This window comes from Molothrus aeneus, chromosome 1 (genome assembly GCF_037042795.1).
Source record: "Molothrus aeneus isolate 106 chromosome 1, BPBGC_Maene_1.0, whole genome shotgun sequence".
Classification (NCBI taxonomy): domain Eukaryota; kingdom Metazoa; phylum Chordata; class Aves; order Passeriformes; family Icteridae; genus Molothrus; species Molothrus aeneus.
In genome coordinates this window covers 24,578,776-24,595,543 of record NC_089646.1, presented here as the reverse complement: position 1 = coordinate 24,595,543, position 16,768 = coordinate 24,578,776, and the positions used below count along the sequence as shown (strand labels likewise).

Genomic DNA, 16,768 nt, shown 5'->3' with positions numbered 1-16,768 from the left:
AATGTCTTTCTGGCTGATTAACAGATGGGTAAAAAATAAATCAAGATCACAGACCAAATTAAACTAAATAAAATACATTACTTGTCTCTAGCAGCATAAAAAATATTTTTTTTCAGTAGTTTGCATTTGGGAAAAACAGAAGAATCATACAGGTGAGTGAGTTAACTAAGGTGAGTTAAATTAAAAACTGATCTAAGTTTATTTATTTATTTTTTTATTATTGCCACTAGACATGGCATGTGCCAGGAAAAGGGCTCTGTTGTTTCTACAGTTTTAAACAAATTAACCACAGCTTTCCTAGCCAATAATGCACACTGCACTAAGTCTAGATAACAGACTAAAAGACACCTTACTTAAGAATATTCTCAATTGCTACTTAGGATTTAGAGCAACCAAGTGCATGGAGATCCCAATTTTACCCCAAGTAAGTCATCTTACTGTCATCAGATATCAAGGGTGACAGAAACTGCAGGCACCCTCACTACTACAGACTCAAGTTGGTCAGTCTGCAGCTCCTCATGAATATTCTCATGAAAATAAGACACACTTCATCTCCTGTGTTGTTCAGGAGACAGCACTGCTTCTTTCATTCCCTCCTGCAATGGGAGGTTGGGAGACAAGCACGAAAGCAGACACAGTTTTGATGTCAGTGTGAAGAACAAACACTGAAAGTCCCAGCACACAACTGTGATTTAACAGCAGCTGAAGATCTCTGAAAATGCTGGGCACCTGCAGCAACTCATTTGGAGCCCCTATTGTGTTGCAAACACAGAGAAATAAATCTTGCTAGTATTTTCCTATTATTTACTGCAATATTTACTGCTGCACTGACTTTAATCAGGCAGAAGCAGGGTTCATGCTGCCATTTGAACAAATGATGGACAGAAAAATCTAATTCCCACTTGGCTGCATGGCCAGACCCCACAGCTGCACGGTGGTTTCTCAGACAGGCTCTGCTCTGCCACCCACACCTTTTCCTGCCTGGCAGGGTTGCAGGTCTATGGGAAAACAGCTGGGCAGGATTTGCACAGCACACTGCAGCAATGCTTCCATGCCTGCAAGTCCACTGCTAAAAGTCACATCCAAACACTCAGCAAGATGCAAAACAAAGTCTCAAATGAGAACCAAAGTACCAGCAGGAAAAATGGACAGCATTATTTTGGAAAATGTAAAAAAAAAAAAAAAAAAGGATGATTTTCCTTTTTTACTCTTCCAAGAGTGAGACCTAACCTTCAGTGTCTTTACTGAAGTAACAAAGAGACTCAGGTATATGCTCCTTATGACAACTTGAGACTGCTTAAGAAATGTTTATACAAAACCACAAGAGTAATGAAGCATGAGCAAGCTTCCTCACTTCAATCAAACTGGCAAGTTTACAAATCTCAGTAACACATTTCATGACACATTATTGCAAGATTACAGTAATGCCCATCTGCCCAGAAGCAGGAATGGAAAACTTAAGAGTTTGTAATGCTTCACTGAAATTTCACTTGCTGATTACCAAATGAGCATCTCCAACCAGCAGTATATCTACTTCAGGACATTGAACCTCTGAAAAACAAGACCTCCCCTACAGACTCCCATATCTGTAAATCCAGTCAGGAAAGAGCCTCAGAAAAATATGATGTTCCACAAGCAATACAATTATTTCACCATTTAAAATGATGGCAAAATAAAAATTGCTCATTAATTTAAAGACTGGAAAATGCATATGTCTGGATGACTCCCTCATATGGTTTAGTTTTAGATAGTCCTGAGAGGGGCAGGGATCTGAACCCTGTGATCTTGTGGGTCCCTTCTGACTCGAGACATTCTGTGACACTGTGATGTGTCATGATATGCATATGCACACACAAACATACATGTACCATAAGACACACACCTGGTATGCACATCTCTGCACCAGCAACATGTCTTGCCACTCTGACTCATGTTTCAGACATGCCTGAACACCACTGCTTGGGGCTGGCCTGGTTCTCCCTGCAGGACAAGCACAATATTGAGGTTGTTTTGCCACTCCCCTCTTCCCTCTTTTAAAGGACAAAAGGGGTACAGAGAAAGATTTGCAGAGATTTGCCTAAGTCTGTTCAGCCACACTTGAGATTCAGCCTTGACATAAAACTGCACCCGGTGTCTTCACCTATGATCTCCTACCATTCCTACATCTGCAGGTTTGGGTAATTAATAGTCAGGGAATTGGTCTAATTAGTTTCAAATTAAATATTTTCAAAATTCACTGAGAATTATTGAGTAAGCCATGCTAATTAAATATTGAAGGAAAAAGTGAAGCATCAGGAGAGGTGTCCCTGTGCTCTACTCTCAATGCACAAAGGATCTAAGGGCATTTACTAGAACTCATTAATTGGATCTGTGAGCTTCTGCTTGACCCCTGATTTTTCTTCAACATATTAAGGCTGTGTAAAATATGTATAAATGCAAGGCACAGCTTTGAAAATGGATTTATAAAGATTTTCTTAGAAAAAACAAACCAGTGAAGGCTTTGATAATATATCCAAAAGAAGAAAAAAACCCACTCAACAATAATAATGTACCATCTCAAAGCAATACAGAAATGCTTTATTACCAGCATCCAAAATGTATAGTAAAAAAGCACTCCTGCAAAAACAGTGTAGTCATTCTTCTCACAGATATCTGAATATATAAAACATTGCATTAGCCCACAAGTGTAGTGATGAAAAATGAATCAGGTGGGTTAACTGACAACAAACAGAGAAACAGTGAGGATAAATACCTCAGTGAAAGTGGAAGATGGAATGGAATTTTTTTCTATAAATATTTATGGCATCAGTGATGATCACTACTCTGCCTGGTGACCCAGCAAACAAAAAATAATTAGACTGTGGTGTTTTTTGCCATCATGTAGAGGGAAATCCTGTCTGAGCTCCAGGTGCTCTGCTCCCCCTGTTCTGTGCCCAGGCTTTGCACCACCAGCTCCCCATTCCAGGCTCTCGGGCTGCAGCCAGGAGAAAGGCTGGGGTGTGTGGGGTAACAGCTCTAAAAGCAGCTGCCCCAGCTGGGCCAAGGGAGTGGGCAGCTTCAGCTCACACCCCATTTCTTTTCTTGGTAGCACACATTCTTGTCTCTCTTCTCTCACCCTTTAAGGACTTTCTCAGACACTCAGGAACTGCTTATCTTTGGGACCTCAAATTAATCTGGCTGAGCTTCGTAATATCCGGAAGTATTAAAGGAAACTGAGCACTTAATAAAGTAAGTTTTTTTCAGAAATAAACTTTAACCACATCACAGCTTCATAAAAACAGCTTTCAGCTTTGCTTCCAAAGACCACTGCAACAGACCAGGTAGCACTGGTGTTATTTCATCACAGGTATCACTCTGCCCAAACTTTAAAAACTTAGAAAGAGGGCATGGTGACATCTGCCCATCCCCTGTGTGACATCTCCATGAATGGCTCAGGGAGCTTTCCTTTATTACAGAGAAGTTGCATTAGATGTCTCCTGCCCTTTAATCCAGGGTTTATTAAAGTTAGTGAGGATGCTGCCTTTAAAATCACAAGCAGAGATTGCCACCTGCCCATCATTCCCTTGCTGGGCATTGCAACAGTGCAATCATTCTGGGAGACTGGGGAGGTCTGCAGCAGACACACACCAGGACAGACTGACTGATCTGGTTATATGCTTCCAGGTAGCTTGAAGGCTTTAGTAGAAACCAGCGAGGAAAGATGTTCTAAGGAGGCAAACAAAGAGGAAGCATATTTATCACATAATTTCCTTTCTCTCACTACAATCTCAGTTTTCAAAACACTAAAATTGCAAGTATGTCCCCAATACTCATTGATGTTCAATAGAGCCAAAACCCAATAACTAGCACTCAGGCGTTTTATTGCAGAGGTTATTTAAAGAAAGGTGATATTTGACCTATAGCAGCTAAAAAGACACAGGCAAGCAACAGGGATGCTATATGCAATTATGCAAGTCTCAGCCAGCAGCCTGAGTGTTGAAAATACTGTTGCAAGAAGAAGATGTATGTTGACATACGGTTTTAACAGAGGATCAACTTAAAACCGATCTTGACTATAATCCCTCCAGTTTAACCCTTTGCAGATGACACACATCTCATACACCAAAAAGAAGAGCAATGTTTGATTGTGCTTTCAGCTCCACAAACATAGTGATTCAAAGCCTGTGTTGAACAGGGGTGTTTTCATCTGGCCCTGTGCTTTAGAATGACTTCATATCATTGAGATATTTTTCACTCTAAATTATGCCCTGCTTGGTGCAATTTTTTACTTATTAAAATTGCAGCTGACCATTAAAAATGCATTTGTGGCATTCCTCAGATTCTCCAGAGTCAGCTGAAATAAAACCACCCCTGCCAAGTGGTTTCACAGCATGATACCTAAGCAACATTATCTACTATGTTCTTAAAACATTCATCTTTTTTTCTGTAACTTACCACTCTCACAAGAAAAAAAACCCAAACAATCTTGACTCAAAAACATCACAGACAAGAGTGGGAAGGCTGATTGAAAGCTGAGCAGGGATGTTGGGAGATGCTGGAGGTAAACACTTCTCCACAAGGTTCATCTGTTGGGATCTTTCAAGTCTTGGACTACAGTAACTCCCTCAGGATTGTCCAAGAGCAAGCACAAACCATCATGATCAGAAATCTCCTGTCTCCCACACTCATCACAGCTACCTAGACTCCCAAATTTAGGGTTCATTTTCTGGCTCTGCTCCAGACTTTGCCATCTCTGCATTTCAGCTCCCAGCTGTGAAGCCTGGCTCCAGGTGGGCACCCACCATCCACCCAGCATCATGGACCTGGTTACACTGGTGGCCTCTAATATCCCAGAAGTGTAGCTCTTGGAGCAGGCTGGTGGTTTATTTGCTTTGGGGTTTTTTGTTGTTTTTTGGGGTTTTTAGGGTTTTTTGTGTTGGGTTTTTTTTTAATAAGTTGGCATAATTAGAGATAAAAAGAAAACATGTAAGAGCTTGTACCACTCCAAAGCCAGGGATAATTACAAAACACAAGTCTTACCTCATCACTGTCTATTTCATATTTTGCAACTTTAGCCATAGACAAATCAGTGGCCATGTTATGTTTTGATTTTTCTTCTTATTTGTTGCCTAATTTTCTTATTTCTTTTTAAACAATACCTCAAACAAATGACAATCCTTTTCTTTGCAAGCTTTTGTTTATATTTGTATGCCTGTGAAATTAACTGTGTAGAATCATAGAATGTTTTGGCTTGACCTTTAAATGTCATCTAGTTCAACCCCTCCTGTGCTGAGCATGGACTCCAACTAGATCAGACCTCTGTCTAACCTGACCTTGAATGTTCCACAGAAGGGACATCTATCACCTCTCTGAGCAACCTGCTCCAGAGCTTCAGCACCTTGATTGTAAAAGATGTTTTCCTTGCATCTAATCCAAATCTACCCTCTTCTAATTTAGAATAATTACTCAATATCTCTGCAGGCCTTGCTAAAGAGCTTGTCCCCACCTTTCTTATAAACTCCCTTAAGGTACTGAAAGACTGCAACAAGGTCTCTCTGGAGTCTTCTCTTATCCAGGCTGAACTACACCATCCCTCTCGGCCTTTCCCCATAGGAGAGGTGCTCTGTCCTTCTGATCATCTTTATGCCCCTCCTCTGGACTTGCTCCAACAGGCTCAGATCTTTCCTGTGCTGAGGACCCAGAGCTGGATGCAGCACTGCAGGTGGGGTCTCACAAGGGCAGAGGAGAGGGGGACAATCACCTCCCTTGACCTGCTGGCCAAACTGCTTTCTATGCAGGCCAGGATACTTTTGGCTTTTTGGGCTATGAGTGCACATTTGCCAGGTCATGTCCAGCTTTTCATCCACCAGTACCCTCAGCTGCAGTGTTGTTCTCTGCAAAACTACTCTCATATTTACAGCTTGTGGATATTTGAGACTCAGAGAACTCAGGTATTGTTCCATTTCACCTTTTCTGACCAAGCTCTGTTATGACCAGAAATTAATGATTTCAATTAATCCCTTTATTATTATTCAGCAGAACTTATATTTAAATTTCCTTTCCTCTTAAACTTACTTAATATGCTTCAACAACTACCTCTAAGGATACTTCCTTACAAGAAATTAAACTCCAAAGCTTTGTGATTGTTTTTTGAATGTTGTCAGTTCAAACTTAGTATTAAATTAAAAGCTGTTTCATAATGTTAAAAAGAATGTTCTGTATAATAATCTGCCTTCTGATGGTAATTTTGTATAATTAATGCCACCTTTCTGTGCAACATTTTGTGTTCTAAAGTTTATTCTGTACTCCCACGTGGAAAATTAGATCATTCAGCATGTGGAGGCATTTACAGAATACAGCTCACAACTACCCATTGAATAAATAAAATAGTGAAATGAAGGGAAAATTATGTTAAAATATCAGCTGTTTTTTTCTGTCAAGCACTACCAGTGTCTTCATTCAAATGACAGGAAAGAAGGTGATAGTAGATGATGGTGGTCTCTCTCACTGTGAGAGACCACCACCCTTCACATGTGCTGCTTCATCTCTCATCAGGACATGGAAAGTCTCTGCTGGAGGCTTTTTCCACCTTTCATTGCAGACAAGCTAATTACAGAGCTTGCTGGAGTGGTGGGAGAAGGGAGTGGGTTCAAGCCCCAGCTCTCCTGGCCATGTCCACGAACACACTCTCTATTCAGCTTCTCCTGACTAAATCCATCAGTGGAAGACTGTGCACACCACAAACACACATCTACCCAAATCCAGGCAAAATATTTTAAAGCCATGCTGGAGAGCCTATCCACAGAACTCAGCATGAATCCCAGACAGCTTGAAACTATGACAGAAGACCTGAGGATGCCTCCTGAATGCTCATCATGCAGGCACAAGCTACAACATAGAATGGGCCCCCCTCTCCACCTTCCACACTCTGCTGTGCATTTTTCCTTGCAGAAACCACACTATGCTATAGATCTAGATAGTGGTTGCTGCAAAGGTAAAAATTTCCTATAATCTCATCATTTTAGTTTTTTCATCAGATTGTTTCAAAGTCAGTTGTCTGAAACCTGGGAGCATTTAAAACATGCCAAACCTTTAGCAAGATCAGAGTTGGAAGATTTTTCTAATCCTCTGCATTTACATGTTTTATGTTTCAGATACCTAACTAAACTGCTTGAAAAATATCTATAGGGAAAGTCTAGTTCATTATCTTCTGCTGTTTTTCCAGTCTCCTAACAGAAAATGGATATTTTCCTTCCCTTCCCTAATTTAGCAGGCAGCACCAGAGAATCTGTGCAGTAGCCAGATTCTGATCCATCTCAAAGATGATACTCTGAAATCCCTGGAGCTGCTTATGGGTTACACAATACAGTGGCTTTACAGGCCAGCCCAATTCTTGCACAATCAGTTTGCAGAAGGATGTTCAGTGGGCACCTCCAAAACTCAGGATTCCTTCAGTTTTAAATGTACTATCCAGCAGAACTTAAAGCATCTTTCATGTGCATTGAAGATCTGCTGGTGACTTTAAACTGATGATGAAGCAAACTTTTCAAAGACCAAAATACTCATCCATCTTCTAGGAAAGAAGAAACTGGATTCTCTGTAGAAAGAAATAAATGCAAAAATGGAATAAAGTGAAATTAGTGTCTTGAAAATAGTTACAAAGTTCTACCGGAAGGAGGAAAACATTTCCTGTCAAAATGAGTTTTATGTAAAGAATTTTACTCCTGGTGTTTGTTTCCTCTTGTATTCTCCTCTTTCCACATCCTCCTCCGGGGCTACAGGATCTGATGACACACAGTTTCAACCTGGGCAGAGACAGAGGATGGGATTCCCAACATTGTGTTGGTGAGGACATGGGGTTAAAATGTAGGAAACTCCCTTTATTCTTGAGAGAATCAGGTTTATCTGGGCATCTCATTAGTGTGGAGCCAGGGAGTCCAGGTGAGACCTGTCCAAAGGTAAGAAGTGCATAATTGTTTCCTTTATAGGTCCAGCAGCCCACAGGTTTTACAGGAACAACCAGAAGGTACAGCTTACACAACCTTTCCTATGCAGAAGCATGTAAAAGAATAATACAATCCACAAAGAGGTCAGAGGATGCATCATGATCAGCTCAAATACTCCCTAGAATACAAAGATGCCAAAATCTCTTCTTAAATGCAGCACTGCTACAAGTATCAGAGGCTATAACTATTTTATTTTAATAATGCAGAACCTGACATGTGCAGAACATGAATTAGTGTAAGGCTTTAGAAACAGATAAATTTTACATGGTTTCCTTTTTGTTCTTCCAAACAACCCCAAGCACAGAGTCACTGTCCCCCCAGCAAAACTGTCCTCCCTCCATGGTGCAAAAGGACCTGGTTAAAACCAAAATAAAAAACAGCTTCAGTGTGATTTTTTTTTTTTAATCATGTGCCAAGTATGACATCAGCCTTGTGCACAGGAAGCATCTGGACACACTGGAAAGAATTTCCTGACCAGCTCTGAGTGACAAACTCAACTAACAGCTATTTTACACCAGCTACAGAAGAGCAAGTTGCTCCCATGCTATCGCTCTTGGGGAAAAAAAAAAAATAAAAGGGGGAGGGGATGAGAGGGGAAAGAGCCCCTCATTATTCTACCTAAAACAAGCAAACAATCGAAGACCAAAAAGCCAGTAAAATTTATTCAGAGGCCCTTTTCATTACTTTTTCGCAAAATATTTTTATTGCCTTCAGTCCTTTCAAAGTCAGTTAAAATAGAAGTAGCAAATAGAATTTGTTAGGGAAGTTACACAAGGACCTACCAGAATCCTCTCAAAAGGGAAAAAAAAACAAGAAGAAAGAGATGAGGCTTAGTGGGAAACACAAGTAGATAGAGGTGGCTGAAAGCAGTTGGTAAGATTTAAAAACTAAATATGTATAGTAGTAAAAAACATGTTCACAACCATTCCAACATACAAAGATGGAGAAAAGTACAAAAATTAACTTGGCAGTGCTGGGTTAATGGTTGGACTTGATGATCTAAGAGGTCTTTTCCAAACTTTATGGTTCTGTAACTAATTTAAGGCTTCCTTTCTTGGGCTGTGGACGGATCCTGAACAAGTCGAAATATGTATTGTGAATGTTTTTGCCAGGCTCAGGCTCCAGCACACGGAGCAGTGCTAGATGTGCTTTTCAGGGGGGAGTTGGTGAGGCCACTGAGTGCAAGAAGCTGTGAAATGGTGTATTCACCTGCTAAGTGAGCAGCTGATGATCAGAAATACAATTACTCTCCCTGTAGTAACTGTGGATGGTGCCACCATCTGTATATTTATTTAACATTCTCTGGATTCCTGTTAAACTTTGCTCCTTGTGATTTCCTGGAATAAGTTTCACTGGTTATACATAATGTAAAAAGGAAAAAAAAAAATTCCTTTCAGAAGGATTATTACTCACTGATCTTCTGCTCTATTGAGAGACCCCTGTTCTTGAATAATAAAGCAACGGTGAGAACAGTCCCATTCATTTCCTCTGACACACAGTATAGGAAGCACAAGAAATGCTGACTAAAGTCACCTTCAAAGAATTTTAAAGCATTCAATGGTGCCACAAAAAACTCAAACTCCTGTGATACACATTCATGGAAATTTTTCATTAATTCTACCTTTGTTCCCCCTTTCAGGTGTACAAGTGAAGCTGATTTGTAAATGGTTGAGGCTCTGGGCAAGTGCCCATTTTCTGCCAGTTCTCAGGCTCATGGGGAGAGCATGTACAGAGGTCGTGCTGTTCCAAAGGTCCCATGCAAGAAGTTCCTGCTCTCCTCCAGAGTCACGCCACGTTCCTGGCTCCTGCTGCCCAGCACTGAAGGTATCTCCCAGGGCAGGCAAGACCACAGAGCAGGTTTGTGGTCTTATGGAAAATTATAGCTACTGCACTAGAGATAACAGGAATCAGCAATTCTAGGCCACCCAGGAAAGGCACAAAGAGAAAAAAAACAGATATATTCTTCAGGAAATAAATTGTCCTGCAAGAAGTACTTTGTTTATCACAAATGGCCTCCCATGCCTCTGCTTAAGAAACAAAACAAAGGGAAAAAAACCAGAAAAAAACCCTGACACTGAGGTCTTATTCAAAACTTTTTCTGTAAAACAGAAAACTTAAATTAAATTTCAGTGTATGTACAACTCTGGTGATGGGAAGAACACTTTTCTTACCACTTTGTCTCTCACAGTTGGTCCACACTTCAAATGTGTACTGACATGTAAGCATAAGAGGTGCATTTATACTTTCAGAAAGCTTTTAAATTATGCCATTTATGTATATGACAGATGTCAAGAATCTTGAGGCTGGGAAAAGACAGTTATGTGTAAATTAGACATATTTGTAATATCCAGGTTGTTTCAGTATAACCTCATTCATTGGCCAACTTTGTCAAGAGACAGTCTTGCTATTTGATCTACAGAAGTAAAGAATAAGCAAGACGCCTCTAATAAAAACTTCCTGAACAATATGTCTTACTTGATAACGTCTCAATCCCAATATTCTTTTCAGGTGTTATATTATTTCATATTTCTTTAATATATTCAACTATTCTCTTTAGTGCACATTCTTCTCTTATTCACAACTATAAAATCAAGAACATCAGATTTTTATCAGATATATCTCTTTGAAAATCCCCAAGCCCAACAATTTCCTACAAAACTAGAGGGAAGTCAAGCACAACAGAGGACAGAGTTTTCTGCACAGCCCAGAGTAGAACAGGGACAGAACAGTAACAGCTGCTTGTAACACTCTCATCTCAGATTCTAGGTGCTCCAAGTCAGATTCAAGACACCACGTGGGTCTGACAGTTTGTGTAAAGCCTGTGATTCACAGAAGGGAATTTGGCATGGCAGGTCTGCTGTGAGAGAAATGTGGGTCAAAAGCTCAGGCATTAATTGCACATACATAACTGAGCATTTGCTACCAGTTAGATGCTTCTAACTTTCTCCAGGAAAGAGACATTTTAAATTGCCTTCTCGATATAATTTTGACATAACCTGTACACATACCAGATTTCAGAAACGCCTACGTCTGACCCCTAAGGCATTGTTATTAGCTCACCTGAACTGCATGAAATACTGCTGTGTTCTGCATTACAAGCCACAAGTGTGAGGATTTGCCTTATCTGAAACACAAAAGCAGAATCCCAGGAACTAATCTGATCCCTCTATCAACAACACATTTAAAGGAAGATTATCTCTTCTGCAAAGACTGAGTGTCCTTGAGTAAGTCAGTTCTCTGCTGGCCGCTACTGATAGCTGAACAAGCTATTCCCAGAGGTAACACTGCATTTCCCAACCAGCCATGAAGAAAAGAAACATAACCATTTCCCAAGTCAGGCTCACAGTTAAAGAAAAACCAAAGGTGAACTCAAGTGCTCATTTCTCTGTCTGATCAGAAATACCTGATGATCTCTGAAATGTAGCAAACTGTCCCCCCCTTACCATTTTCAACTGAATTTCATCATGCAAGATACCAAATGGGACTTGAATAGTCAGCATTTCACAACAGTGGAGAAAGGGAAAAAAAGTCTCAACTACACAAAACTCAGGTGTATCTACACATACAAAACTCTGTTTTCCTGAGATTTCAATCCAATCCACTGAATTAGAAGGTCCAATAAGCATCTGAAATTTCTTATCTGATCAAGGTCTCCAAACCCCTGCCACATATCACAATTCTTGTTATCAAATTGATTCAAATAAAGCAGTGACTGATTTGGTCTACTGCTTTTTGAAGGCCTATCAAAATTATTTCTTGATTGCAAAACAGGTATAGATTATAGCTGGTAAACACTTGAGAGTGTTGATTTATTGGTTCATTGGTGTCTGAAAGCACGGCCCAAGGCTTCTCTTGCAAACCTTTAGAGTGATACTACTATTTATTAATGATTATTGCACTCTTTTTTAAGTGGGAAAAAGATCACGCAGTTAATTCAGCTGACTATACTTAAATCTACTAAACCAAGAACAAGCACTGCAGCTGGTCCACTACTGCCATGCAGGAACAGTTTGGGGTAAATTAATTCACTTCTGACAAATATATCGCTCCTAATTCTATCTACAGAAGTACCTGAACACCTTCCATTGACTTTCTAAGTTACCACAGAATCCTGTTTCACCTGAACTACTAAATCCCTTTCTAGTTTTTGCTCCTCCCTGGTCCTTCTATGCTCATTCTGTGTAATAACAAGGCTTAGTATTACAGAAAACCCGTACATTTTTTCCAAGTGATTCTCCATGCCCAAACTCTCACAAGGTCTTATTTTTCCAGATAAATGTATACTTGCAAAGAAAACAACAGAATTAACCTTAGAGGACAGTACAGATCTATATTCCCTCCCCACATTCAACACAGAGACACTTGTAATAAACTGGCAGACAGAGACGCTTGTAATAAACTGGCAGACAATGGCAGACTTTCTGAAGGGAAGGTATCATTTTCCAATTGCAGTGCAATCATACACTTGAAACATTATTTTTATTAGATGCTTCTCTGTCTGAAGTGACAAGAAGGTAATGATTATTACTTTCTCCAGTCCCAAATCTGGCGTTTGTCCCAGCAGCAGAGGAAGGGGACCGATAGTGTAGAGCTACACTTTCCCATCCATGTGCAAATCCTACCACAGTTACTTAATTTTCCTGAAATATAGAAGAACATATTTTCTACATTCACTGCTAGGTGTCTGACAGTAATAAATGAAGGCTACTATTTGGACAAACTTGTCATAATTATTTCTAGATGCTAACGCATTCCACTAAATATTCTTACAGTACTGCCAGTGTAAACACTAATGAAACACCCAGAGCAGGCATCATTATCACTCATGTTTCACAGTGATGCCATGTGAATATGCAGGAGAGGAAACATTGCCCTCCCACAAACCCTTCTCTCCCATCCTTTACAGGATTCCTGTGCTTTTACATCAGCTGATAAAACAACTTTTAATCATCTGCATTGGCATACGTAGGCACACAGTACATTTTGAGCCTGCATTTTTGGCAATACATCCTAAAATTTAGCAACAGCCAAGGCTTTGATTCATAAGCCATAAGATCACAAATAACCACACAGATATTTTCCACTTTTAATCCAGTATCTCATCTAATCTGCACATAGAACAGTTCAAAGAATATGTCTTGCCCACTTCCCTTGGCAAAACAGACAATGGCAAACTACCAAGACTGGTTAAATATTTCTGCTGCCTGCCCTAATATTCTCTGCCCTTAGTTTTGGGACTGGCAGTAGCTCAGTAACTCAGAATTTTATCATTTAAGAAGAAATAGACAGTAAATATAAATGAAGAATAATAAGTATATAGGCATGTTGTTTTTTCCTTCTAAATCCTGAATGAAGTAAATTTATGCACATTTTGCATACAACAAAAAGACTCTTTATGCATAAATTATATTCACTTTTCACCGTGTATTTTACTAGAAGGAAGAATCTTGCAATGTAACAGAAAACAAACTCTTTCCTAAGGAAAACTAACATGTGCACTATTTTTGAGTCATGTCAAGAATACCAGAGCAGAGAAATTGTTCAAAGAGAAGACTCTTTCTCTGGCAGAGAACTGACCAGACAGTAAATTAAATCTACTGATGATCTTAAAAATTCTCCAATTATGGGTGCATGTCTGAGCTTTGCCCACAGTGTTTACATGACCTCCAATGAACATCCTGAACTACAGCCAATATTCACTAGAACCAACTACTGTGTAAACAACTGTGAAAAAAGATACAGGAAAAGCTTTTTCAAGTTTGTAGCCTGCAACTGCATACAGTGGGAATTGATAGAGCTTTTGCAACACAAATAGTGCCCCAAATCAGTTCTCCACACAGAGAAACTTTCCAGTGATAAAGGACACATGTAAGGCACGTTCTTTTAAAAACCTGCCTCCCATGAAGAAGCTCATTGTTCATAAAGGGAATGGTGTTTACACAGGAAAAAGTCTACTTTCAACAAATCTAAAATCCAACAGATGTTTCCTTCTATCTAAGCAAAACAAGTTTGTGACCCATTTCTGCCCAATCAGAAAGCTTCAAAATTATTTCTGCAGGAAAAAAAACCCTCCAAACTTGACAGAATGATCTTGGAAAACAAATTCAATAAAACTTGTATTTCAAAATAGCAAGTATTACTAAAGTGAATTAACTTTTTTAAAAAAAACAGCGCTCTTTAAAGAGAATGTCTTATGATCTGGATTTGAAGAGATACAACATGATAATTTTGGTTTGTGAAAGAGAAAGTAGGGCAGACTGTTAACTCACAAATGCTCTGCATTGCAATTGCTCTCCTCAAATCAATTTATCCTCCCTTCTTCTCCTGCAACAACCCTCCAAAGCTCCTGGCTGCTCTTGGTTTCTTCAAATTTCATAAGGCTTCTCTTCCTCTGCAAACAGCAACTAAATAACAGAAGTGGCTGAGCAGAGTATAAAAGTGGATCTTTTAATTCTATTTTACAGTATACACTAATCATATAGCAAGCCTAAGCACTGTGTAGAAGTGTAGAAGACAAAGAATTTCAGGCTTTGCCAAAGTTGTGCAGTTACATACACTGCGCTGTTACACACCTTACTTTGACTTACCATCAGGAGAAAGTTTCAGGACTTTCAAGATGTACCTGGTGGCATTGCACCATTACAGAGCAAAGCTGGATCTGGTGACGTCCTGTTGCACAACTGAATGCTGCAAAGACAACAGCTTCCAAGGAGTTGGTGCACGTTCTGTGCCCAACAATACTGAACTGAGATGGATCACAGGTTGCTGAGGATTTTATCGATTTTTTATACCTTTTATAAAATGTAGCTGCAGAGGTCAAATAAATTATATTAACAGCTAGATGCAAACATCAAAGCCAAAGTTAAAATGGTCTTAAACATGAGTATGACAAGTGTAATAAGTGCATGCAACCTTCTGTGCCACCTTTACCTCCACGAGTCCCTTCTTCACTTTTCACTGGATTTTACTCCAGTTATTTCTTGTCCAGATATTTTGTGAGTGTTACACAAAGTTCCTACCTCTGTATTGTTGTATGTGCAGCACCTTCAGCACTGAGGTTCCTTAACCCAGCTGAAGCCTCTGCATGCCCTGAGATGAATATAAGAAGGCAGAACTGAAATCTGCCGGCCATGCAATGCACCATTATTACACCCAACACGAATATCAGCAATGCAAAGGAGACCCACTGAGATGCAATTCAAATCTGCCTATCAATTATGGCAGAAAGTAGAAGCGGTTTTCTCTCTCCTCCAGTAATCCTATTTGTCCTTTAAATAGATCTTAAGCATAATCTTGAACTGTCAGCATTTCTGTAAAGAAATACCAGCTCAGACCTAATTGGATTTGTCAGACAATCACAGCCCAACATTTCTCTGAGATCTAACAGCTGAACAGCTGTGGGAAAACCTTCCACATTATAATATAAGAATCTGAGTTCATTTCAAGAGGGAATATTTCCTCTGAAATTAAGTGATAAAAAGACATAATTTGTTGCACAGAACCCTGTGCCTTAGCAATATCATGATGTGGTGTAGCATACCAAGATTATGTGAGCTACCCCATATAGAAAATTATCTGCAGTTAACTGTTAAACACTTTGGGCTGCTATGAATGTAGGAAAATGAGGGTAAAGAAAATCACCAAGAATTCTACATGTAACAGCAGCATTTGAAAAGAAAACAAGTATATATTATATCACATATTAAAAAAATAGATAGCAGAATATGTATCTTATCTGAAGAGCAGAAATACTTCCTATTCCTCTGGACTTTTTGGGTCGTTGACATATATAAACATACACACAAAAACCTGCTCTCTGTGTCATCAGCCTCCTGTTCTGTTCAGGCCTCTGTGGGCTGGAATAATGCATTTTAAAGACAATCTAGGGGATAATGGCCAGAAGGCCACACTATCCTCATCCTTTGAAGTGATGGAGAGGTTGCATGTTCAGGCAGTACAATAAGCCAAATCTTAAAATGCTTCCAATGCCTACAAATTGTGGTTTCTTTAATGAAGATCTGGATTATTTCATACATATCTGGATGCAGAAGAAAAGTTCTTATACAGATTTTATGTTGAAAATTGAAGTGATGTTCATTTCCCTAATTTTAAAATAATAGTTATACAGGTTTTAACGTTTGTATTTAGAAGAATATCAAAAAGTACGCAACAATGTTATTTTGTGTATTTGCAGAGTTGGTAACTCTGTATGTGACTGAGGAATATAAGCAAACTTTGCACTGAATTCCAACCCATGCTTTGACCTGGGGCAAAAGCGAATTAATCTTTTGAGTCTATCATTATTAATAGTCAGGAGTTACACACTCGCCTACCTGTTGGCTTATCCACACCAAGGAATCCAGCCTGTCCCAGGATTTTAAACACTTTATGTGCTGGGAACTGTCCTTCTTCTTCCCACTTATCCACAAAGGGATTAATCTCCTTGTCAATGATCTAGATTTGGAAAAAAAAAATTGTACGAGTTATAAACACAGGCATCCTGCACAAAAGCTTTTGACTACTTTCACCTAAAAACTGAAATTCAAGAAGAAAAGGAAAAAACAATATACTGAGAAAAGCCCATTAATTTTCTTACTTCCGGATGTATATTCCTATTTTCCATTCACCCACAACTATTACAACAGATGTATTCAAGCAAATGTAAGTAATTATTTTAACAATTACTACTAGAACAGGCCATCTGGGCAAATTTAAGCCACTCCAAGGTCTATGAAAATGGCTCTTTCCCTCATTATTTGTTACCTTTTCTAGAAGGTAGGGTT

The 16,768-nt window shown here is 39.3% G+C and overlaps 1 protein-coding gene across 1 annotated transcript in view; it reads right to left on the bottom strand.

Moving 5' to 3' along the window:
* Positions 1–16,768, bottom strand: part of LOC136558744 (probable acyl-CoA dehydrogenase 6) — a 75,495-nt gene that overhangs the window by 46,914 nt on the left and 11,813 nt on the right. Inside the window, exon 2 of the mRNA XM_066553418.1 lies at positions 16,319–16,439. Coding sequence (XP_066409515.1) covers positions 16,319–16,439 — 121 coding nt within the window. The remainder of the gene's footprint in view (positions 1–16,318; positions 16,440–16,768) is intronic.